This window comes from Odontesthes bonariensis, chromosome 9, assembly GCF_027942865.1.
Source record: "Odontesthes bonariensis isolate fOdoBon6 chromosome 9, fOdoBon6.hap1, whole genome shotgun sequence".
NCBI lineage: Eukaryota > Metazoa > Chordata > Actinopteri > Atheriniformes > Atherinopsidae > Odontesthes > Odontesthes bonariensis.
The window spans coordinates 13,278,073-13,304,121 of record NC_134514.1 but is presented as its reverse complement, the minus strand read 5'-3'; the positions used below and the strand labels follow the sequence as shown (position 1 = coordinate 13,304,121).

Genomic DNA, 26,049 nt, shown 5'->3' with positions numbered 1-26,049 from the left:
AATAAAACAATTTTGATGCAAATAATCTCCTGCTTATTTCCTGTTCCACATCCTGTTTTGCTTTGGAGTTTAAGTTGTTGCCGACTTTGTTTTCACCACTAGATGGCAGTCACCAATAAGTATTAACAATACTTCCTCATTGAAAAGGGTAAAAAAAAAACATGGACTATTGATACCACTGAACAAATAGCGGTGTGTTTAGCACTTAAATGATTAAACAAATCCTCGGACTGTTACCACAACAACTTGTAAAACTTTGAAAATTCAGTCATGTAACGTGCTTATTACACTGGCAGTCCTTTGAAGTCATGCACGTGTGGCTAAATGCCTGCAGCCACATTAAAATGTAAGAACGGGACAAAATAATTATATAGATGATGTGATATTTGAGGAACTGTAATCATGGAAGAAGAACTCCCAAGTTGTACTTAAAGCAAAAACCTTGCCTGTAGTTTCTCAATGAATTATTTTTCAGATTGGGATAAATAGCAGCTGTCAGTATTTATTTATCTTTTATCGCAAACATACCTCAGTGGACTTTAGCGAAAAAGAGGCTATCATGAAGTAATAAATCAGCAGCCTCGGAACTAGTTCAATGTAGGAAACGACAACAGCACAAAATGGAACGATAATCTGTTTAAGTTCTTTCAAAATACATGGCAGTGCCAATATTACATCACTGTGCAGGCAATTGGGCAAATAAAACTGTTAATATGATTATTTTCCAAGCAACAGTTTCTATACACCACATTTCCCAAACAAGTGGGGTGCCAAACATCATATGAAGATCTAAAAATATAAGAATTGATAATGCTTTGCCTCATATCAGCAGTCCTGTAAACGCACAGGTCTTTCTTTCTCCATGGTGGTCTTGGTCTGACCTATAACCTCCCTCCCAAATCCAGTCGACACACACTCAGATCATGACCTCTCTGTTGTTTTGAACCACAAGCTGAAATGCTCCACAGTTTTGCGTCCTTTTTTGCCCCATACTTTATTGCTTAGAAAAACAGAGATTTATGACTTGCAATATTTATCATAAAAACTGAGCCCTTGCATGCCTGCAGCAACATGATTCATCACTGGACTGAGTTGGGACTGCACCACAGAGGCATGCCAATATGTCTGGGAAACCAGAAGGTGAAGACTTTGGGATGTAGAGGAGAAGAACATGATCCAAGAAAAAGGAGGGGATCTAAAGTTCATTCTGTGCTTATTTTTTTATTTGATTACAGTGGAAAATGTGGATGAAAAAAGATAATAGAATTGAGAAGGATGAATGTCTCTATTGCCCATGGGGGGCAATCTGGCTGTTCTGGATAGTTTTGTGGTAACACTCAATTTATTTTTGTACCCTTCTATTTGTCTAAAACGTATTATAGCAAAGGTACAGTAACTTTGATGTGCTGAACACATCTTGTTAAGACTGAGTGGAGGGGTGTGCATTGCTGGCCGCTAGTACACGGTGAAGGGAGGGAGCTTTCGGTGCCCAAATGATGGAGAACGCTCTTACAATAACACATACAAAAAAGGAACTGAATTTGGATGCGTACTCTGCATGTTTTTTCCTGACACTATCAATTTGAAACAGATAAACATTTAGCTGCTTGGGGACCAACAGCAACGTGGTAAGACTGATTCCAGCCCATAAATGAAGAGTGTGTTTTGCACACAGAGAATGTGAATGCTGGTGACTTAGTGCTGTTTGGATGAGGAATGTGTTGTGGTTCCCAGTTCACTGCCACCACACTCAGTTGGCTCTCCCTGAAGATATAATGGGTGAGAGATTTTTTCCGTTGGATGTGGATAAAGAAACGGAAGGAGAGAAAAGGGGCAGGGAGGGAGGGAGAGATAAGGGAAGAGCAAGCTGATGTTCAGCAGAAGTAGAGGCAGGAAGCAGTCAAAGGAATGCAAAAAGGGGGATGCATAGAATTAGAACATTAAAATAAAAATACTGGTGGGTGAGAAGGAGAGATGGAGAGAGTGAAATAGAGGAGTGTGAGAGTCTGAGGCAGTGTGGGTGAGGGAGTAGGAGAGTGAGAATGGCTGGCGTTTATGGATTGCAGATGTGGCGCATTGGGGTTTTGGCAGGGGCCGTATGCGCCTGAATCCTGCACCGGCTGGGTGGCACCGGGGTGAGAGGAAGGTCACTGCACCGCAGCACACAGCCCATAAAATAGTGAGTAGTGGGGGAGAGGAGACAAGGGCTAAGCCTGAAATACACACTAACCCGGGACTGAAGGGCAGTAGGTTCGAGCAGATTATACTTTGGGTTTAATCACGCACAAGCAGGACCCAAACTTCCTGTATATTTAGTCCGGCTGCCAGGAAAGCCATAGGTTAATGCATAATACTTAGCGTGACGCTGATAAGCTTATCTCAAATTAAAAGGATGAGCTCTCTGCAGATGCCTACCTCAACCATGACAAATCACACCATCTTCTCTGGTGAAGAAGATGGTCTCTGAAAAGTTTCCACTCATTTGCTCATTAATGCAAAATTTATTACAAGTGCTTTTGACAAGGTTACTAAAACGAAAACAAGCCAGCCAAGAATGTAGACAAAGTGTTTATCCATGTGCATGCCATTTCTTTATGTGCATGCCTTTATGTCCTCGATGGATGGTAAATAATGTTACTGAAGCTGGTCACACATTAAAATCACACATTAGAAACACTTTATTTTCCATGTTCCATATATTTATATTTTTCTGGGGATTCATTTCAAATACTGCAGCAATTTGCAAGTAGTAGTAGGAGGTTGAAAGAGTTTTGCTCACACAATCTTTGTAATCCTTGGCTTGAACACTTATTTTCATCTGTACATTTAGAAGGCAAATTAAATGAAAAACTTGAACCTTTTAATGCCCACTGGCTTTGTTTATATCCATGTGTCCCTTCAGAGGGAAAGGTCACTGCAAATAAATGCAAAGTTGTTTTCGATGACCATCCTCATCCTACAATCACAAATTTTCTGTCTCCTCCAGGATGACAAGCCCACAGCCACAGAGCAGGAGGAGTCACTGAGTTATTGGATTAGTCAGATTTAACAGCCTTGTTTAATAGTCAGTCACCTGATCTCAACCCATCTGAACACCTTTGAGAGATTTTAGACTGATGGCACTATTCACTTTTATCGTCAAAGCATCAAATAAAGGAATATCTTTGGAAGAATGGTGTTTTATCCGACTGGCAGGGCTCCAGAGATTTGTAAAATCAGTTCCATAAAGCTCACAGAAACTGGTCTTCTGGCAAATCGTGGCCTAACATCGTACGTTGTTTTTTTTTTTGTTTTTTTTACATTGATTTGTCTCCCATCCGTATCCACAACACTTGCCCACATCTATAGATAATAAACTGTATATTTTGAGCCAAAAACTATCATTCTGAACATTTTACAGTATTCTAATCCTAGGGGAATGCAGGAGTAACCAGATGCTATTGGAGTTCAAAGGGGGGAAAAATACTGCTAAAATATTGTGCAATCAACTACACATTGGCAAAAACTGTAAGTCAAACTGTAAGTCTCCAGCACTCTGCTGACTACAGAGAAGAGAAGCAGGATGAAGTAATGCTGAATAAACGCTAAGAGGCTGTCTAACATCAAACAACAAAAGTATGTGGCACTCTGAACAAAAAGCATTTTCAAATCTGATTATTAATACAAATCTATCAACAGACAATAAAAAATATGTTTTGGAAGTGCAGCCTGGATTGTCTGATGAAAAACAAAAAGATGGGTTTGTCAAAAATCTGTTTTTCTTTCTGAATATTTAACACCCTGACTGATTGACGGCAAACAAGAGTTCAGAGAAGTAAATTATGGCTTTCACTTAATTTATGAGAAAATGGAGTGCTGATTTTGATGTAACAAAACAAATAAATGGCAAAATATCATCAAATACTCAAAAAGAAACACGACCGGACTCAAATGTTGTTAGAAATATACTTTGAGCCATTTTAAAAACCTCTGAAAAACATCTCTTATGGTCTACTGTTTATACAGGTTCTGCCCTACAATAATTGCATATTAGGCCAGCTCTGTTTTTCTCTTTCTTTTGTAATATCTTTCCTTCTCACTGTTGTTCCCCCTTTTCTCCCTCTTAGCCTGGTCCTGACTCCCTGGTTTCTGGGGCCTGGCCAAGGCCTACGTCCCTGGAGGAGCCAGAGAGGAGATGGAGAGGGGGCAGCAAGGGGGTTCAGAGACCGACTCCAAAACCACAGCTGCATCAACCCCTCCTCTCCTCTCCTATCCTCTTCTCCTCTCCTCTCCTCTTCTCCTCTCCTCCTTCCTCCTTGCCTGCCACACTCCCCACTTCTGCCATTAATCAGATGGAAAAGGGTATTTCAGTACATGTGCGTTTGTGTGTGAAAGCGAGAGATGCTGACTATGTGAGTCGCTAACTGAGTGTTTATGTGTATCTGTGTGTGTGCTGATAGAGAGCTGGATGTTTCGGTGATGATGGTATGGAGACCAGGATCTCACAACAAAGCCTGTGAGTTCACCCAGAGAACAAAAAGGGGTGGGAGGGAGAAACTTAAAGCCTGGTGAGCAGATTGGAGCTTCCAGCAACAAGGAGGAAGATGATCTGCAGAAGTTTTTAGCATCTCAAGATGAGACCAAGACATCTTAATATGACCTAAACTGTGCTTATAATTATCTGAAATCCCTTGGATTAAGATTCTCTTGAGACTTTTGGACAAAAGCACTGAAAGTGCACCTGCGCCTGCACAAAAAAAAATGTGTAGCAGGAGGAGAGGCCAACAGTCCATGACCTGACATGTTAACAAATTACATCAAGATTCCCATCAAGGTGTAGCTGTCTCTCTTTCCCTCCTCTGATTATCCAGGTTGGATTTGAATAAATATATATTAAAAAAAAGTCCAACCTGCTCTGCTTCCACCCCCCAATGGGCCTCCCAGAGTGCTTTTCTGCTGACATCACTTCACAGAGACCTGGCAAGCCAATCTCTCTGCTGCTCTATCATTCCCTTCTCCCTGCTTCCTGCCCTGATGATGTCACACACCATATGGTTTTCAGCAGCATTAAGCCGGAAAAGTGATTTAGTCAGTGGAGAGGAGAAGGAGAGAAAAGGAGGAGGGCTGGAACGGGCGCAGGTTAGACACAAAAAACAAAAGGCTCGCTCTTCCCCTTGTGTGCAATCTAAGTGGAAGGTACGAGGGAAAAGAGGGGTAGAGTAGGAGGTGAGGAGACGGGAATGGTTGCATTGTGTGAGGCTAATGAGGAGGGAGCAGAGACCATGCATCGGACAACCATGTGTTGCACAGACGCCTATTAGATTGGCCAACACACATATGTGATGATGAGATACACACACCTGGCAAGCAAGGTTGCTTGACTTCCTCTGTTTCAATATAAAAAAAAATACTCTCATTTAATACTTTTACATGTATCAAAGTATCAGTCATTGTCTTATGTGGCTATAATCAATAGTTTAAAACCCTGGCTAACATAACTACCTGTTTGTGTAATGGTTTAACTTTATGCAATAGTTTAGCATCTTTCAGGTTGTTACATTGATGTAGTTTCAGTACCACTCCATTCATCTGTTTAATTCTCACATAATGTAGACGAGTGCTTCAAACAAAAGAGCCCAGTAAAATGACTGTGAATCTGTAAAACTGTCAGCTATTTTGTAGACAGAACAGAACTAACAGCTAAAAAACTAAAAACACGTGAAAAGAAAACAGCATCATGTTTTTTAGTAAGGTTTCAGGCCAAAACGTGCCACCAGAAGAGCTTCAGTGCTCACTGACCTCCAAATACAAGAATGAAACATCATTCCTTCAAAAAAATATTCCCTCTTTTGGCATTTTGATGATGCTGGGGTGAGTGGTTCGTTGGGTGGGGAGGACATAGCATATGAATCATATCATACTAATCAAAACATTCAGTGGTCCCTTGTGCTCTAAGGATGGAGGATTGGCATTTGGAAAACTATCATCATAGGATACAAGGGATCATTCAGAACAACTTTGTTATCAATTGCGGTGAATCTTTCCTCTTTAAGGACAAGTGGACTTAAACAATGTCAGCAAAATGCCCCCCATACCACAGAACTGCCTGATTATGCTTCGGTTTTCCCTTTAATTTGTCACCCACCTGTATCTACTAAACAGCCAGACAGGTCCGCAAGGAGAGGGTTGAAGTGTAATCACAGCTAAAAAAAGAGAGTGAACTGAGTTCACATTCTTGAAGATTTAAAAGAAAGCAAATCAACATCAGTGTTGTGTTATAGGCAAAAAAGTTGGCCTGTTGTTGTTTAAAGGCTGCTTTGGCTTTAAAAACAGCCAATGCGGTCTCACACCAGAATGTTTGAAATCTATGTTGGTGCAAAATGTACAAGTTTCACAATGAAGACTCTCGGATTGTGAAATCACTACTCTGTCTGGGGTACAAAATGATAATATGCCTACTAGAACTATCGCAATATCTGACTTTCAATAATTCTAAAATTCTTTTCATGATATTACATGGAACAAAATCAGTATACTATCGTCTGCATATTATCAATATTTAATTGTTTAATTATCATGATTATCATCAATATTGGAATATTGCAACACTTCAAATCAATATGTCTGTGTTTTAAAATCATAATATGCCTACATTTCGCATCATGTTGAACTGTCATACATGCTTAAAAATTGTAAAATGACGACATTGTCAAAGCTCCAAAAACATTACATGCCATCCATCCATCTATCCATCCATTTTCTATACCCACTGAATCCGTCGGTCGGGTCGCAGGGGGGCTGGAGCCTATCAGAGCGGTCATCGGGCGAGAGGCGGGGTAAACCCTGGACAGGCCGCCAGTCTATCACAGGGTAACACAGAGACAAATGAGACAAACAACCACACACACACGCTCACACTCACTCCTAAGGACAATTTTAGAGACACCAATTAACCTAACATGCATGTTTTTGGACAGTGGGAGGAAGCCAGAGTACCCGGAGAGAACCCACGCATACACGGGGAGAACATGCAAACTCCACACAGAAAGGCAACATTACATGTCATATTTTTCTAAATGTAATATTATGATGTGAATTCACAACAATGTGATACAACTATTACAAGTTCAAAGATGCTTAGAAAGCCAACAGAGGAGGAGGATTGTGGTGTAACACTTTAACCTGTAGAGGAAGAGAACCAAGTTTGAGTCTCAGTATTGTCCAACAACTTTTTTCACTTTTCTATTTTGCTATGGTTAGACACAAAAAAAATACAATTGTAGGTCTAGATATGATTGGAAATATAGTTAAGGTTAAAAATGGAAAACATGTAGGGTTAAATACATGCATACGGGTTTGCATCACATTGTTTACATGTGCTGTAGCCAAAAGGATCATTCTTCCTACCCTTGTTATTAAAAATATATAATTCACTTGAGTCTCAAATGTGGCACGATTGTGAGTGTAATCAGAACAAACAAAGAGCACAGCTTCAACACACAGCTCCCCAAATGTTTTCAGGTATCATTCCCCCTTCGTATATGCAGGTTTGCATTGCTATACTGGCTGTTGCGTCTTGTGTACCATGATCAAAGACATTATTGATCCTTTTGTCTTAATATTGGCAAGAAAGTACATAGGCATATTTCCCCATTGTGACAAATGTCTGTCTTTTTCTTATGTTTCATATTTGAGTGTAATTCATATTTATTATGTAAATTTCAATGACTGCTTGTATGACAACATTAACTCTAACTCTAATGATGGAAAGAGGAATACATGGCATGAATGACCACAAACCAGAAGCTATTTTACATTTATCCACGTTTCCTTTTGTATATAATAAATTCAAGTATTTTTGATCTGGCACTAATCATGGCATGATAATTGTCCATCACCGCCAGATGGGCAAACTAGAATAGCGACCAAACGCACACAACAGCTCAGCTCATTCAAATGACATGCCTTTCACGCCTATGCACTAAAGCTGTCGCAAAGCTGGTCATTACAATGAATTAAGAGAGGTCTGTGTGTAAATGTTGAGCCTACCGTTCAATTTTTGGTGGTGAAGGGAATCTGAAGCTGGAGGGGTGTGCGTCTGGTATGGTGGGGCGGTCACAGTAATCATCTGGAGATATGTGTGGCCTTGTCCTCTGGAAAGAAAGAAAGTAAAGAGGGATGATTGATGAGAATGGAAGAAAGAAGGGAGAGCTAAAGGCCTGGTGTGAAAGGTTGAGAGATGTGGCACGTCTGTCTGCAGGTGATAAAACTGCTTTTAGACTGTCCTGTCTATTGTCCAGCACTACTCTGTCTCTCTGCAAGTAGGCAGACATGGGACAATAATTAGGTGACTGCAGTGTTCGTCACTAAAAAAAAAGAATTGAAACGAGGTGGTTTGGGCCTTAGAGTAATGGTGGCCCTGTAACATGTCTGATCACAGTTGTCTGAAAAATGTTGGCCTTATTCAGAGTTCTCACCCATCCATTGTGTTTCCATTTTTGGTCGAGATTCTGCAAGATATGCCACATGCAAAACCTGCAATCCTCACACTTGGAGAGAGGTGTGCGATTTAGATGGTGACAGCACACTGTTAAGGGATTTAGCTGCTCAGCCTGCCTTATCTCCAGCTCTGGTTCCTGCCTGAGCAGCGGTCTTTGAATAAGTAGGCTTGCACAGGCGGTACAATGGGCTCCCCAGGCCATGTTTGGGATTCAGATCTTGCTGTTTTAATTGAATCAATGCTTACAATCGGTAATTTGGAGGCTTTATTTTTTTTATGGTTCATCAAAAGTTCAGCGCAGGTTTGCTGTGTGCCAGATTTTGCTACGTTAAATTGTGTTTTCACAAGCTGAAATTTAATGTCCAGCGCAGGCCTCGGGAGTCTGATTGATTAGTGAGATAAAGCATGTCTGGGAAGACAATGGCTTTACCCAGAGACATGCAAAACAACACAAATGAGGTAATACGTCTATAGTATTAAACTTTACAGAAAAAAAAAAAATTATTTCGGGGGCATTTTTGTCTTTATTGGACTGTCAGCAATGAGGAAATAGACAGGGAACATGGAGTGGGAAAGGGGAGTATGACATGAAACGCAGCCCTCCAGCTGCAATTGAAATAGAGACTTTATGAGTCTGTGGGCGACTATTCAATTATCCAAGAGACAGGGTGCATGCACTGTTAATCATATCAAAAACATTTTATTTGCCTTTAATCATGTTTGTCCCTGCCTGTGGCTGGCGATCAGAAATCTTATCACTGGGTCTGTCAAATAGGAATAAAAAATATGAGTATTGTCTGTATGTGCTGTTATGGTGCTCCAAGCAGCACATGTGATAATATTCTCTCTTTTTTTTTCTCTTCAAATTGAAGGCTTTAAATCTGTACTATGTAGACTTGTGATTTCACTGGTGTGAAATGTTCATAGTATGATTATTGTCTTGGAAGATCTATATTCTTCACAGTAATCCTGTATAAGACTAGTTCAAGAGTATGTTTACAGCTCGTCACAACAAAACACAGATTTCACTCACATTAGATTGATTGTTGTCCTAAAAAGATTCCAATAAAACAATGTTTTTAGGTCTGATGTCTACACAGGCATAATCCTTAGATTTGAATGCAATTATTGAGTGTAATTGAAGTATTTTAGATACATAGAGTTAAAAGAATAACACAAAACAGTGGAACTGAGGGGGTTAATAAACACTGGCAGCCACAGTTACACCATGTTATATATGTCTAAATTACAAGAAAAAGAAAGTCACCTATGTAAAAAAAAACCTGACAAGCAGTATAATACATCATTATGTGTTTCCGCTGGTGAAAACTATTTTTGGACCATGAATTGAAAGGCTCACATCCTTGATAGAAGATATCTATTCTCCTACACAACTCTGCCTACCTCTGTCTGCGAGGTTATCATCAGTTCATCAAGGGAACATGGAAGTGAGAGACAATACCTTCCTCGACTTCACCAGACTCTTGGGGTGGATCGCATCATTTCAATGAAACACCAGCACCTTGAACTCGCATAATTTAAAGAGGAAGAGACTCTGCATGCTTTATGAGATTGTCAGCTGCTGTTGTGATCAAAACAAACACAAATAGACCTGAGAGTGGCGAGTGTTTCTGTGGATCCCATCGGCTGTCTGCGCAACACAGTGATGGTCAAATAATTAGTTCCATCAATTTCAATCTGCAGTCTTTCAAACACCTCTGGATTGCTGTGGAAAGACTTGAGTGTGAGGCCTCACTAACACAATCCATCCAAATGTAGCAGATTAAATATGAGTTAGACTTAATGTTTATAGAGAGCTAATGACTCGTGTTAACTACAGTGTACAGACAGAGAGAAAATGTGCTTTTTTCGAGGCACTGAAGCCGATTACCAGCAAGACACATTTTTCTGTATATATTTCATGAATGACTTCAACAATATGAAGCACATAACCAAAGTGATGGATAACAAAGATAAAAGCTCTATATTATGGCAAAGGACATCTTTTGTTAATGATAACATGGAGGGCCATTGATTTATAGGCATTTACTCACATACGTTTGAGGGAGATCTTATGTTTTCCAGTCTACCACATTTATTTGACAGCATTAGTTTTCGTGTCAGTTGTTTAGAAAGAAAAGACATAACAGCTCTGCAAAAATGTTATCCAACTCAATCAATTACAACATTAAAGATCAATTCAAATAACAGATATGGCTACTGTATGAGTTAGAAGTTGCAGACTTTTTTTTTTAAAATTCATTTTGTGACTTGAAGGGGACTTTTGTGTACTCTCCCTGGGATGTGTTTACTTCCACTTTCATAGCACATTTTCTTTTGATCACTGAACTTTGTTGCACTTTGACTAATTTGACTAACTTTTAAATTCACAGTATTTTGGTCATTTTGACAAAGTTTAAAACTGTTTTCCTGGATAATCTGACATCACGTTACTGATAGGTTTTTGTGTTTTTTTTATTTTTTTATATATGACTCAGTAACACAAGCCGTGGCTCTCCTACGTCTTTTAATTTGCTTTCATATCGTTGCACGGCACGTCCTCCTTTTGACAAGGCCTGTGGGACTCGCTGCCATTGGGTGTCGCTGTGCGCGCAGAGTCTCAGCCAGCGGCGTGTTTGGTCCGATCGGACCCCAACACAGCCTGAAGTGTCAGATAGTCTTGTTAACACGTGAGAAATTCTGAGCGTGGAAGAGGCTGAAAGAGGGGAGGCCGCGAGAGGGAGGACCGCAAAATTACGCGGAAGAGAGGTCTTGAGAGAGAGCTGGATTCGGAGGCAACGGCGGAGATCTCGAGGAGGGAATGCCGAAAAGGAGTGGGGACGCGCGGCCAGAGCACCAGACATGAGTCCGAGGTAAGACGGGGATACGGCAGAGGGACAGGGATGGCATCCAGTCAGACCTGTAATCGCACATTGTGTCAGAATGAGAGCTTTGCAATGGACTGCAGTGATGAGTTTACTCAACTGCTCCTCAAGTCTTTTCGTTTTGAGTCGATGGATGTAGTCCGAACTGACAAAGACTGTATGATATGATCTGACTTTGACTCATACTTTTGTTTTTATTTACAGTCTCTCTATTAGTCTTTATATCATACAAATCACCCAAGGCATTAGGAGGCTTGTAAAAGAGCATTTCAGCACAACCCAGTTTTAAGCCTAAAGTCCTAATTGATAAAAGGTATTGATAAAACTGATTAGGGTAACTGATCATGTCCACAACGAGCTCTGAACTATGGAACCAGCTGCGTACTCTTTCCAGATCATAAGAATATTATGACAGCTACTTCAGGTTAATGCAGCCAGAGAAGGCCGTGTGTCCTCTTCAAGCCAGTTGTCGGTCTCCAGTCCAGGTGATGACCGACGAGTTTTACAGCACAGCAGGCGTTTGAACTTTTTTAAAGCATCTGAAAGCGCTTCATCAGGCCTCCTTTTAGTTCCACTCCTTGCTGAATATTTATTTAAAGCTTTCCCAGGGCAAACCTTCATATGGGGAAGTCTGAAGAGGAGGGGAAACAAACTTTCGTTTCAGTCATTTCATCCGTTTAAGATGCTTTATTAGAATATTATTAAATGATGATAAATCTCTCTCTCGGAGATGAAAAACAAAATTGATTCAATTTGATGTAACGGTCAGTTAATGGACAAAATGTAATCAAACCTGGAGCTGTTTCAACGGGGGGATCTAATTCCTTGGAAGGGCTTTGACATGAAGCCTTTTGCTGACAATCGATGCAAGTCATTTCATAAATTCTCCACGGTGTTTCTGGGCTACCTGATCTGAAAGTGCAACATTCACGTATATAGGCAGCTGCTGCCTGTCTCTTTAAGAAGATGTGTTGAGAAGTTCACGTCGGGGTCACTTGAAGTTCCTGCCCTCGATTTTACCTTTTAGTTCTATTATAGACTGACATCACACGGGGCGCTAAATCACTTAGACACATAGAGGCTCCATTATCATCTCGGTGCGCGTTATTGCTCAGACTCAAAAATAGCAAAGGAAGACCTGAGAAGAAAAAAAAAAGGAGGAAAATGATGCTGGTCTAAGCACGTATTTTTTTCTTTTCTTTTCTCTCTCTCTTTTTTTTGGAGGGGATGAGAAAGAGGGGAGAGGAGGGGCAGTTAGAGAGACAGAGGGAGGAAAGTGGGTGGGAGGACGGACCCAAGGAGCGAGAAGAAATTCATATCAATTAATAATCATAAAAAAAGAGCTGGCAGACGCGCTCGGAAAACTGGCATGGTTTTTTGGAGGCTGGCAGTTGAGCGCTGAAACGTAAGATATGACTCCCAGAGACTGCTGAGATGATCATTAAGGGAGACTTAGATCGGATGGCAGAAGACATCGGGCATGCAGGTAAGAGCCGAGACGCCAAGACAAGAACAGTTGAAAGAAAGATGGACATTTAGATTTTTTATCCATACAGCTGCAGAGCGTGTATGCTCACTGAAATTGAATTTTTGAAAATGTATTTACTATAAAGTAGAACTAAATTTGACATCCTTTGACCTAGTTTTTGTTCTAGTGTAATTTTGAGGTGGACGAGAGGGCTCATTCTTAAATTCGCATTTAATTTGAGTCGTCTAAATCATGTAGTGTGTTTCTTTTATTTATTCATTCATTCAATCATCTGGGGCATTTGATTTAGTGTGGAGAATAAATATTTAATTGGGGATTTTCTTCGGAATCAGGCCGATTAATTTCCGAGTTTAAATGCTTTCAAACCCGGACAAAATCATTTAAAGTGTTTGGAAGTCGAGACAAGGCTCTGCTTTTTTGACATCTCGTCCTTAAGTCAGAACTGAACCCCCCCTTTAAGCTTCAGCTCGTTGTTTCTTGATGAATTAATTCACAAGACTACAGCCAAATTGTTAAGATCATGTCAGTAAAATTGGCCAATCCCAGTGAGTGATAATGTCTTTTCCAAATTAACGCCAAGAAAGACACGTGGGACTTCTAGTGTATGTATTTCTGGTGACGTTTGTACAAGCCGATATTTTAAATAGCTTTTAGAGGAGCGTCTCTATGCTGGTGACAGGTCTGACACGGAAAAGAGCTGGTGAGCAACATCTGTCCGCTGCACCTCAGTGTCGTGAGCTGAAAACGGCCCCGTTTCTGGAGGCGAATTGAGGCGTTTTTCTTTTATCGGACAGTAAAGTGTACGTAGAGGATGGAGACGCAGCACTTCAGAGAGGTGGACTCACTCGTGATTCGGTGTACTGCACAATAAGTGAAGCGCAGAGTAAAACCGATTAGAGGACGGGTCCTCCCGGCGACACTCCAAATCAGCAGTTCTGTTTGCTTGAGAAACGCAGCCCGTAGCGCAGATATTAGACAGTAACTTTTGAAGCCCTTCAGATGTGACCCTGTAATATACTTGAGCGCATTCAAACGCAGTTTATTGCAGTTAAAGCTGTGGATTTAATTTGTTCACAAACGTGTGTCGTTTGCCAATGCCTTTGAGCAGGAATTAGATTATTAAAAGTGAAAAGATTAGCACAATGTCAAATTATTGTTATCCAAAGTTAAGAATCCTACCCCGCAACTACCTGAAATATATGTTTATGACCTAACAGCAATGTGGCTTTTCACTTAAGATAAAATGTCTCAACTTGGTTTCCATGGAAATCAAGATGTTACTTTTAGACATGTATCAGGATTTCATAAGTATGTGATGGTTTTTAAATGTGCGAGTGCAGCAAACAGGAAACTGACTGTGCTTGTTGTTTGCTGATCTGACTAAAAAAAAAGAAAATAACTTCATGCTGTAACTCAGTCAGTGCAGTTCTTCCGCATAAGAAGTAAAACTTTGCACTATTATAAACTAATATAGTACATGCAGATTTAGTCTGGTTGTGTGCTGCACCAGTGCCTTATAGATTTAAAACATGGTCGAAAGGGTTCTAAAATAAACAAGGCTGGATGAGTATGGGGAGCAAAATCAAATGCGAGAAAATCAAATGTCAACACAACGTCTTTAGCAGATGTCTGGAGTGTTTATGTGACTGAGGCTGAATGTAGAGGTAGGAAATTTAGTCTTTTGCTTCACCCCAAACCACAAAATGACAAAACAGACAAAACTAAGAGACGATGAATATTAATCTAATCCAAATAACTGAGTACCATCACCGTAAACTACATCGCCATCGTCAGAGTGTTGACGGGTCATTAAAAAGAAGGCTGTCAGATGAAAACAGCCATACATCCCAGAGGGAGTCGAGTAAGCTTCTCTCGAGCGACTACACCGTGTGTGCAAGCTTGAAAAATGATTTGATTTACATGTAACATTACAAAACAACGAAACAAGCCATAGAGCAGGCTTTGGATTACAACATTTGCCCGCAGGTCTGCTCTGAGATGTGCTCTGTGACAAAATATCATTGCAATCATAGATGGCTTCCTCACAGGATGCAGTGAGCTGCAGATCAAGAGATTCACAGAAGACATTTTACTGTGCTGTTGAATTTTTTGTCAGTAGGTTATATTAAGTAGTGAGTTGAGATATTTAAAAAAAAAAATAAGATGCAAATGACTCTAAAAGCTAAAGAGCAGTACTCCTTGCTGTCAATGATTGGAAACCCACAGTCACCATGACTGTCATTACCACAACACATTACCGGAGATAATTTGTTGTAAGCATTACATTTCAGATGTACGGGATGCTCTGTGGATTATTTTCAGGTTCACAGATATAAATCAGGATTTAAGGGTTACATTTCTTCTTGGCTTTGTGATGTAATAGAACTGTATGGCGAGAACATGCAGGCGAGAATGTACACTGATTGTATCTGTGCATGCAGTGTGACAGCAAGCATGAGCGCAGTGGAGACAGAAGTGCTGCAAGTGTGGAAAGTTTTATCACACAAACTTCTTAACATGCACAATGTGACAGACGTTGTAATTAATAGTAAAATATCACCGCTGAGTAATCCAAGACAGATAGAAAAATAAAACAGAAGTAGAAAGAGATGTGGGTGACAACTAGGGACATGATGTGACTGTGAACTCACCTAAACTTGCTATACCTCCTTCTAACTTTATTTCTAAATATAATAAGTCATGCAGAGCACATTTTTTTTTCTAATTTACCATAAAAATAAAATAAAACTTCTTTTAAAATTTTTTTTTGTATTTTAAAGATGTGTTTTTCTTACGTATGGATGACTAACACACAGTTTTTCGTCATAACTGGACTTCACTGTGACTTTCCGTTTTCCATCAGTGATGAAATTTTATTTCTAAGCCTAATGCTGTACATGCATTTACAGAAATAGCTGTAATTGTAATTGAAGAAAGCAGTTTCCGTTGTGGAGAACTGCAAGAGAAGGAAAGCGATTTTGTGAACAACTCTTCTGAGCTTCTTAACAGTTCACACATCAGGATTTTTTTTTTAAAATGCATACTTCCGTATTCTTCAACTGAGCGCATACTTTGAAATAAACAAGAAGTTGTATGAGCTGGTGTCAGGAAGACTGATCAGACAGATGACCTGATATTTATTTAGTTGCTTGTTTCCCATCAGTGAGACGAAGCCCTCGGGGACAGTTTGAGGCGTTTAATCTTATAAGTAAACTATCCTCAGTTGCCACTGCTTGAACAATGCATTGGTTCCATGCGTGTAGCTGATGTAGTTTATTTTAGGCTCGATGGAACAATTAGTGTTGATATTTGAGTGTGTATTCCTGCGTGTGCGCTCACATTTGTTCCCTGGAGCCTATCTCAGTGTTAAGTATTGGACCATCAAATGCTGATTTACATCTTACGCGCTCAGTGTTCCTTATATGACTTAACAGAAAGCTGAGCTGAGGCCCTATCTTTTTTTGGATGTGTCTTTCCTCCACAGGTTTATACCTGCGGTTCATCACACTTGTGGAACATTCATCCCTCACTTTGTTTAAAGCTCCTCACTGCACTTCTGGAATACTTTAGCAGGATGCCAGCAATTAGAAAATATATAGCTGTGGTCCTATAACTTGAGCTCTTTCTCTCTTTTTTGCTAACTGCAGAGGAACCGAATGCAAAGACTTGAATTTCTGATAATGAGAAAACCATCGCAGCCACTCACCTTTAGCAAAAGTTCAGTTACTGACTAGCCTTCTTGTGCCCTTCCCACATGTTAGCTCTGCACTACTTGTGTTCCTTCATCTGGAGTCTATTATTTAAAACATTTGTTATGATTTTAAGTATTTAAATAATTTATTTAAAAAAATCAGTAGAAAACAAGAAAACAAAATCTGACATTAAATCTATGATTTTATCGGCATTCGAATGTTCTGATGTTTTCAAAATCCGTTTCCATATGCTAAATCATAATTTTTTTTTTAGTACTCCAACAACCAATGGTAATGTCCTTTAAAATGATATATATTTTCATGTGAAAATTGTAATACTTATAGATTCATTTTCACTTAAAATGCTGACTGCTGCATGACGTTTTACAGATATCTGTTGTTGCAGGTGGCGGACTGAAGACAATGCTGGATGCCATGGAAGTTCCAAGTCATGCTAGGGATCTCCTCCTACAGCTCAACAGCCAGCGCACCAAGGGCTTCCTGTGTGATGTTATCATTGTGGTGCAGAACGCCCTCTTCAGAGCTCACAAGAACATTCTGGCTGCCAGCAGTCTCTACTTGAAGTCTTTGGTGGTCCATGACAATCTCATCAACCTCGACCACGAGATGGTGAGTCCAGGGGTGTTCAGGGTCATTCTGGACTATATCTACACAGGGCGCCTTAGTGAGGGAGACCCCACCTCTCCCACTGAACCCAATTTAGGGGCTGTATTGGCAGCAGCCAGCTACCTTCAGCTACTTGATTTAGTGGCTTTGTGCAAAAAGAAGCTGAGAAGAAATGGAAAGTACCCTCCTCGTCCAGGTCCTGCATTTTTACCCTACTCAAAGATGGGTCCCAGCAGCATGGGTTTAGGGACTGGTGGCAGGTATAGGGTTTCTACTCCTGTAATTCAGCCCTGTCCTCCAGGAGGAATTCTGAATGCACCGAGGGCACCATCACTAGATGAGCTTGTTCCCCACCGACTAACCATTCATACTGGGGAGCTGTATGCGCCCACATCCAACCAGAGCTCTCAGGTGTTCCCAGCCCTGCAAGCCGCTCTTCCAGCCCAGCTGGGGCGCTCAGGCCACCCTGAGAGAAACTGCTCCCCCAGCTTTGGCCTTGATCTTTCTAAGAAAAGCCCAGGCTCCCATTCTCAGCTCACATCCTCTCAAACCCATCTGGTAAACAGTCACAATGATGAGGAGCGAGATGGGACACTGAGCGGACGTGCCAGTCCCATGCAGGGTGCAAATGGAAGAGCCTTTCCATCTGAAAAAATGGAGTCTACAGACCAGGCAGGCTCCCTCTCTCCTTCATCTTTCCCCCATCTTAACCAGCCTTTAGGCCCCCACCTCCCTCACCTGCATCGGTCAGGTTCCCAGGCAACAGACCGCTTCCCATGCACCCCCAGCCCTGATACCCCCACAGAAGGTGTAGAGGCAGGCAGAGAAATGGGCAACATCTACCGCTGGGTGAAACATGAGCCAATGTCATTTACAGCTGAAGATGAAGATGAGGATGAGGATGAAGAGGAAGGAGGTGAAAATGGAGATCAGCATCATAACCATCACAAGCCGGGGGAGGAGAGTGAAGGAGCAGATGACAAGAGCGGCTCAGGCACAGAGGAAACAGGCAGTAGTGAGGGCCGTCCGTCCCCCACTGGAGCGATGGGGAGGTTCCACATGCCGTATGAGCCGGAGAGTTTCGGGGACAATCTGTATGTCTGCATTCCCTGTGACAAAGGCTTCCCAAGCTCAGAGCAGCTCAATGCGCATGTGGAGACACACACAGAAGAAGAGCTATACAGCAATTCTGGTGGAGAGATGGGAAACAGCAATAACAGCAGCACCAAAAACATGAGCAGTAACACAAATGGTTATGGGAGCCTCAACAGTAGCAACAGTCTTAACAGTCTATCCCACCTGGAGACGAAGTCCAACCATGGACTGAGTTCAGGAGCCATTGGGGAGATGATTCGTCCATACCGCTGTTCCAGCTGTGATAAGTCCTACAAAGATCCAGCCACTCTGCGCCAGCATGAGAAGACCCACTGGCTGACGCGGCCTTACCCCTGCAGCATTTGTGGCAAGAAGTTCACACAGCGTGGTACCATGACGCGCCACATGCGGAGCCACCTGGGCCTTAAACCTTTTGCTTGCGACTCCTGTGGCATGCGCTTCACACGCCAGTACCGCCTCACTGAGCACATGCGCATTCACTCTGGAGAAAAGCCCTACGAATGTCAGGTGTGTGGGGGAAAGTTTGCCCAGCAGCGCAACCTCATCAGTCACATGAAGATGCACAGCGGCGGAGGGACCGCCGGGGGCCTGATCACAGATGGGAAACTCAAGCTGGACTTTGCAGAGGGGATCTATCCCCTGAGTAAATATGCAGCGGAGCACCTGGGGTTGAAGCAGGAGAAGGCCAATGAGCTTCTCATCCAAGCGCAGCAGCAACTAGTGGCTGATGCCAAAGTCATGGAGAGCCTCTACCCACTTTCAAAACTGGCCTCGGAGCACCTTGGCCTCACCCATGACAAGATGGATGTCCTAGGCCAACCACTGCACCCTCCTCCACAGCCTCTCTCTGAAGCTCGCACTATTGACCGCTACTCACCCAGCTAAGACATATGACATGTATAAATGGCAATCATCAATAGGTCTGTGTGCACACACAATTTGCAGTATTCTAAAGCCATTCACCTCAACCCAGTATCTCCTCTGCACCTCAGACCGAGGCCAAGTGGAACTGGTCTGCTAATGCACACCAAAATGTATGACTTTAAGTGCCTTTCATGCATCTAATGTATCTTTAAGTCCTCCTTTGTAAAGGAGCTTTGTGCTTTTACGTGACCAAGAGACACTGATTTAAAGACCTACAGTATTTATGTACAGTGTATGGAAAAAAAACAATTATTTTAATTCCAGTCATTGAGCCAAAAAGACAATTTGAAAACCAAAATGAAATTGTTTTATTTATTTTTGTATTATGACGAAATCCAAAGAAAACACATTGCAAGAACATTTTGCAATCTGTCCCTAAACCTGTGTACTATTCATCTTTGTACAAAAAAAGCAACAAAAAAAAAGGAAAAAAAAGAACATAAGGACAATATTTGAGGTTGTCCAGACCTGAGCAGAACTTTCAGCATATGAATAAGCCAACTCACCTGGACTTTAAAGTAATGGGAGTATATATTTTCTGTTTTCTTTTTTATCCATAATTTCATTTGAATTTTATATTTTTGGGGTACTGGACAGTTTATGTATGTTGCTCTCTGGCTTTTTCCCCATCATGTGAAATGACTGAATGATAGCAGCAATTGTCCCAGTATTTAGTGTCTTGTGCTTTATTTTGCCCACATTTTTTTATAGTGCCCCACTTCCCCACTTATGTGTGCGGATAAAGGCTCATACTGTGTGACAGTAATGGTAGCTTAAGCAGCTTTACGCTCAGCTTGCAACCATTCTTGAGCTGAAACTTCCTTCGGAGTGTGACAAACATCTCTCAGCTTTCATTTGTTATTGAGATGCAGCGAACACAGCCCTGTGATCTCATAAGTGGGACACGATTGCACATACCCAACTCATGACACACTAATCCCTGTTCATGATGAGTGCAGCTCCGACTCATGGTTCAGATGAAGCGTGACTGTTTTCTGACATTTTGTTATATTTACAGTTATGGACACCGCTGAACAGAAAGGCGGAGAGGGAGCTAATGACACAGAAGTCTGTCATTTACTGTAAACTCCATTAATAGCAGTGCAATGATTAATTGTGGAGTGGCAGTGGTTAGAGGCCCTGTTGGACACTCCACAGTCCAACTTCTCATTTGACCTTCCTCTTTTCTGGTCTGTTGTTTGTGAGCCCAGCTACTGTTGGTAGGCCAAAGTGAGTGCTGTATTCAGCCCTTTGCCTTTGAAGCACTGCACAGACTTGCAGGATGTTCGCTCCACACACTCCACACTGCTAATCTGTCAGTGATATGAACAGAAGTAGAAGTTTGTGGGCCTTCCCCAGAAGCCGGCGGGTGAACAGCACTCCCCAGCTGCTGTGCTTCGGTAATCCCTGTGAAATCTCACTTTCTCCTGGACAATTCGCACTGCTCGCCGGCATGATGTCCCATTTCATGCCTGCCATCCCACTCCTCTGATCCTCTTATAAACATTATTTCCAAGCCAAGCAAATGTGTACTGGCCTCGCCCCCCACCCCCATTCCTTGCTGGTATCAAATGCGGAAACAGAGAAATTATCATTTTCGGGGCTGACTGACCTGCAGTTCCTCCAATTAGAAAACAAAAGAGCACTTAAAGGTTGAAGGCACATTTTTTTGTCTGTAAATCTTTATTCCAAAGAACGTGTTGGCCTTTCCTTTTTTTTTTTTTTTCTTTTTTTTTTCCCCTTTTCCATATTTACTAGTCCTATATTTAGATTAGAAAACTTTGACCACTATAGTGCCAATGCCAACCTCAGAGGGTGAATGTGAAGACAAAAGCCATAAATACACTGTGATAGACGTAGTGAATCTGAAAGGCTTAAAAACAAACAACAAACAAACAATGTGCCTGACTTTAAGGGCTTTCTTTTTGTAGCATATGATCATATCAAACATGTTGTTTCTTGTCACTTTCTTTTCTTTGTTTCTTTAAATCTGAACTGAAAGCAGCGCACGTGAAACTGGTGCTTACCTCAGGACTGAACCCAGCATGGGGAAGCTAAGCTTTTGTAAACCTTAGCTCAAATATATCAACACACAGACACGCACACACTCACATACACACTTTTTTTTCTTTTTAATCTCTTGTTAATGGGGCAGTTGCCCCGTGTTAAACCTGTGTTTTTTTCCTCTGTTTAAACATTACTTTTTACAGTTTTATGGTGGACAGAAAATATGTGATATTAACATTTTTATTTGAATTAAGTGGTATACATTTTTATTGTGTCCTCAGAGAGGCTTATGTCAGTCTGACCACTTCCATCATTTTAACATAAGGCTAAGTCATTTTGGTGGTAACTTCGTAACTTTTGAACCAGAATTTAGTAAGTAAAATGGCAATGGTCTTTGGTTTCAGACACACATACAGTAATAACCAGAAAAACAAGTGTTGTGTTTTGAAATACGTCCATGCACATAGGACATGATGCATCATCAGCACTTCCTTAAGCAGGCAAGCAGTAGCTTAAAAAGCAAGCCTATTGTTTGGCCTCTTTTCTCCAGAAGTTAGTGATCTCTTGACATGAGCCAGACGGACGTCGTTCAAGCACACAAGCTCACAGGAAGACGGCTTGCTTTGGTTGGTGCTCCAAGTTTGGGGACTCTGTTGTTTAGCTCTGTGACAAAAAAAAGGGTTTAAAAAAAAAAAAAGCTTAAATGAAACACTGGTGGTATGAACTTGGTCCATAAACAAGTGCTTGTGTGATAAAATTGTAGGAACAGGCAGAGATGTGGGAATTTCTCTCCCATTCATGTTCACATGCAAGTTCAAATCCAAGTTCATTGGACCTGCCCATTCCTTGCCAGCACCAGTAAAATAACACAAAATGTTTCCTATGTCACATCAAATCTGTGCAAGAGGGAAACGTAAGATAGTGCTTTAACATTTCTGTAGGATGTGCAACATTTGAAATGAGCTTAATTGCATTAATATGTACATCAGTACGGGGAAGGGTTTGGTATCTATAGAGAGGGGAAGCATTTGCTTGTCTGTTTGTTTGTCACCATGCTATTTGAGTCTATGAGGGGCTGTTAATGCATGTCCTGGGAATAGGTTTGGTGTGAAGGAGAAGAGCTGAGGAGCAGGAAGTGAACTTTTGGCTGGTGTGTTGTGCTGAGCAGGATGTACCGTGTGTTTCTGCTCAGAGGCAGATAGAGAGACGGAGATTGGGGAGGGAGAGGAGCAGGGAGAGCCCAGCAGGGTGGACGCGAGCCATTGTCTCAGTATGAAAGCTTGTTCATACTTCTGAAACTCACTATTAAAAAAAAACAAGTAGACTGTATCTTCTCTTTTCCTTCCCCTTATTGCTCTTTGAGAATAAACCTCTGCTCAGTGTCATGCTGATATGACACTGTGAGCTTTCAAGGTTGAATGGGGAGCCTTTCAAATATTTTGATGCGATTTGACCCCCCCATTCTATTAATATAGAAAATATCATGTACATCTTAAAAAAAAACCCCAAAAAAAACCAGTATTTCTTTGCTCTGTTGTTGTTTCACTCAGTAAAATTAGAGGACTCTCGTTTCAATTTACTGATGTAGCCCTTTGGGGTTTCACACCATAAGCCTTTGTTAATGTTATTTACATGATGAACCAACCCAGAAAACCCTCTCAGTGCCACCAGAGTGGTTTAGATGAGATGTTTTGAAAGTAATGTGATAAGGCCATTAAAAAAGACTAGTCACAACAAATAGTATCATAAAAATTAATGGCTGGCATAAATGATTGCAAGAGCATAAACGATGAGATGTGGGTTCATCTTTATTTGTTTCATTCTTTTTTTAAAACCCCTTTGTTCCTCTCTAATGTTGTTGTGGAAAGCACGTCAGGTCTGTAAATTTTATAACATGAACAGTACAAAAGTAAAACAGGTCTGAATGAGCTCCAGCGGCACTGTGTAGACCAAAAAAAGGGTTTAGGTTTAATGTTAAAGAATTCAAAGCATCCCTTTAAGCTTTCAACCGGCAGCAGCGGGGAAAGGTCACCGATGGGACTTTGACTGGCTGAGTAGTCCTGCGATCATACCACTGTTTGACTTTAATTGTATTTTACAACTTGTGCCAGAAATACTGAAGCACTTAGCAGACATCACACTCGCTCAAGGCAAAACTAAACCACTATTTTTGTGGCTTTAACAAGTTACAATGTTGAGCTAAGCCTCTGACCAACTCTGCCTTGTTATGAAACTCATTATCTTTGTGACTAATCACAAGAACACAGAGCAAAAAAGTCACTATTGCCCAGTGTAAATATTTATTTTTGATAGAACTCGTGTTTAAATGTAAAAAACAGACAAATCATATCAATAATCAAGTCTTCTTTGGATTTTTAAACAAAAACTGACTCGACCAATATAAATGTGCCTTCTTTAGTAAATTATACTGCAATAATTTGTATGATTGTACTTGTATGTAAGATTATCCGAAGTGTTCACTTTATGCACCTGTCCGTCTACATGTCATGCCTGTCTCACCGTTCAGCAACGTGAAGTACAAGGGAGACATTTAACACTTTCAAGAGTCTTTATTACAAGCAGCTGCTTTAGATTTAGTTCTCTGAACTGCACTTTTCTGGAAAAATCATTGTATTGCGATTTTTTTCTTTTTTTTTCCTTCTTTTATTGCTCTTATAATCCCCCAAAAGTCCCACAACTGCCTCCCCTCTCCCACTTTGCTTCCTTAGCCTCCTCTTCCTCTCTCCGATGCAGAGCTCGGCCATGTCGCCCTTTTACCCTCAAAGAACAGCCTCCCTCCTCACTTCTCTCCGTGTCTTCTCTTTTCTTACACTTAACACAAACCGCTGACCCACCAGCACCCGCTGCCTCCCTCCTTCCCCATGATCCACTTACTTCCAGCTGTTTTTCAGGCTGAAGAAGACAGTTGTCTAAATGTTTATGTTAAGAGCTACTTTTTTTTTTCTTCGATCAATTTCTAAACTGAACTTTGTGGCATGTTTTAAAAAACAGTAGATGATGGGCCAGATTTGAAAAAAAGAAAAAGAAACAAGAAAAAAAAAAATCTTGCATCATTGTTGTATTTTGATCTTTAGGCCAAGGAACGGCTTACAAAGGGGAGATTAAAGACAGCATATTGTTGTAGAGGAAATGCAGAATAATGTGAGAGGAAATGTTCAGGGGAAAATATGCTCAGAAAGATGCCAGTAAAGTAAACATGTATGAAATTGCACAATTGAGTTGGGCCTCAGCTGCACCAGCCAAGTCATGCGCTGAGATGGAGAGAACAAGTAAAGGAGAAAGGGTTGAGAGGAAAAGAACCAGAAACAGAGAGAAAAATAGCTTGTGCTCGATAGTCATAACCGTCTGTAAATAACAAAGGAAAACTGGCTGCGTTGTGTGTCTGTTCACATCTTTTTTTCCACGCCTGTCTTGTGAGTTTACTGTTTAAATTCCCTCTATGGGTAAATCTAGTGAAGAAATACTTTTTGCCTTCTCATTGTTGGTTGCTGCAAGCAATTGTCAGATTTTTCAAAACGATTGTTTGTATCACCGTGGCCTCTAAGATGACATGCGCTTTCACAATTATCTAATCAGCCCACAGCCCACAGTAGGCTCTTTGTAGTTGAATAGTGATGGGGTTTCAGCTTTTTTTGTGGCATGCAACTGTTTAGTTTGGATCTCTGTTTCTGTCTCTACCTTGAGCACTTATAAAACAGACCGAGTGGACATTGGCTTGAATCTTTTAATTTACAGTGTACAACTTCAGCTCTAGAGGTTTACATACAAAGACAAACAAAGAGCAAAGGGAAAACAAGCAGGAATTTGGAGGAGTTCGAACACACACACACACACAGGCACACACAGCTGTATGGCAGACTGCTGGTCCAGATTAGGTCAGATTTAATTAGGTTGCCCTGCTCCGTTTGGAGTGTCGCTTCTTGTAGAAAAAGCCATTTTTAAAGAAAAGGCGATTCCACTGACGGCTTCCACTCGACAAACACTGCAACCTGTGCCAAAATTTTACAGAGCCTCAGGGTCCTTACATACACATACACACAAAACATATACTATGGTTTTGGAAAAAGGTTTCTGTGTTGTTATGGTAGATTACAATCTGATGAAGATCACTTTCGAGGTGCTTGTAGACGACTGTGGTTTCAGGGACAAGAAAGTTCGACAATAACAAAAACTTCCACACAGAATGTTGTAGCTGCAGGTAAATGAAAAACAAACAAACAAACAAAAAAACAATACGTGCATCACAAATTTACAACAGAAATGGGATTTTTCAGGATCATAGACAGGATTTTATTTCAGCCGCCGGCATTAAGACGACATTTATGAAACATCAGTTGATTCAAGTGTTTTCTCTTTTGTGGTCTTACAACAGTATATACCATAAAGACTATTAAAAACAATACTTTAAACCAAACAGTATTTTATTTTTCAATTTCTTTTTGCATTTCAGTGTCAATATTGATCTTCCTTTGCTTTAGTGAAATGAATGTATTTATTGCATGTCAAAATGTTTTATAGTTTTTTTTTTTGTAAATTTCAGTTTATTATAATAAATTCATTTAATGATGGTGTATTGATAAAATCTTGTTGATAAGGCTTTTATTTTTCTTAAAAGCCAATGTGAAAAATGTTGTGGTTTTCTTTGTTTGCTACTATACCCAAAATCAACTTGGCAATAAAACAAATTGCATAATAGATTCATGTGTAAAGGTGTCAAATTATTTTATTCATTGAGAGTGTTTTGTAAAAAATAATAAAGCACAGTTGCAGAAATAATGATTTTAGATGAACTAAAATGACATTTTCTTG

At 40.8% G+C, this 26,049-nt stretch overlaps 1 protein-coding gene across 3 annotated transcripts; it reads left to right on the top strand.

Moving 5' to 3' along the window:
- Window positions 1–11,073: 11,073 nt before the first annotated feature.
- hic1 (hypermethylated in cancer 1) lies at window positions 11,074–25,473 on the top strand. Of its 3 annotated transcripts, none has more exons than XM_075473185.1 (2): window positions 11,074–11,352; window positions 16,952–25,473. In XM_075473185.1, the coding sequence occupies exon 2, from the start codon at window positions 16,969–16,971 to the stop codon at window positions 19,171–19,173; it is 2,205 nt and encodes a 734-aa protein (XP_075329300.1). In that variant the 5' UTR covers window positions 11,074–11,352; window positions 16,952–16,968; the 3' UTR covers window positions 19,174–25,473. The 3 variants fall into 3 exon arrangements, with proteins under 3 accessions (XP_075329300.1, XP_075329298.1, XP_075329299.1); XM_075473183.1 differs by lacking the exon at window positions 11,074–11,352 and adding an exon at window positions 12,682–12,850; XM_075473184.1 differs by lacking the exon at window positions 11,074–11,352 and adding an exon at window positions 12,682–12,850 and having other exon boundaries at window positions 16,936–25,473.
- Window positions 25,474–26,049: the final 576 nt, after the last annotated feature.

Excerpts from the sequence above, each read along its gene's own strand:
- hic1 (XM_075473183.1), top strand. The coding sequence starts at position 12,799 with ATGATCATTAAGGGAGACTTAGATCGGATGGCAGAAGACATCGGGCAT. Across the intron at positions 12,851-16,951 it reads AGAAGACATCGGGCATGCAG|GTGGCGGACTGAAGACAATG; the intron begins GTAAGAGCCGAG and ends CTGTTGTTGCAG.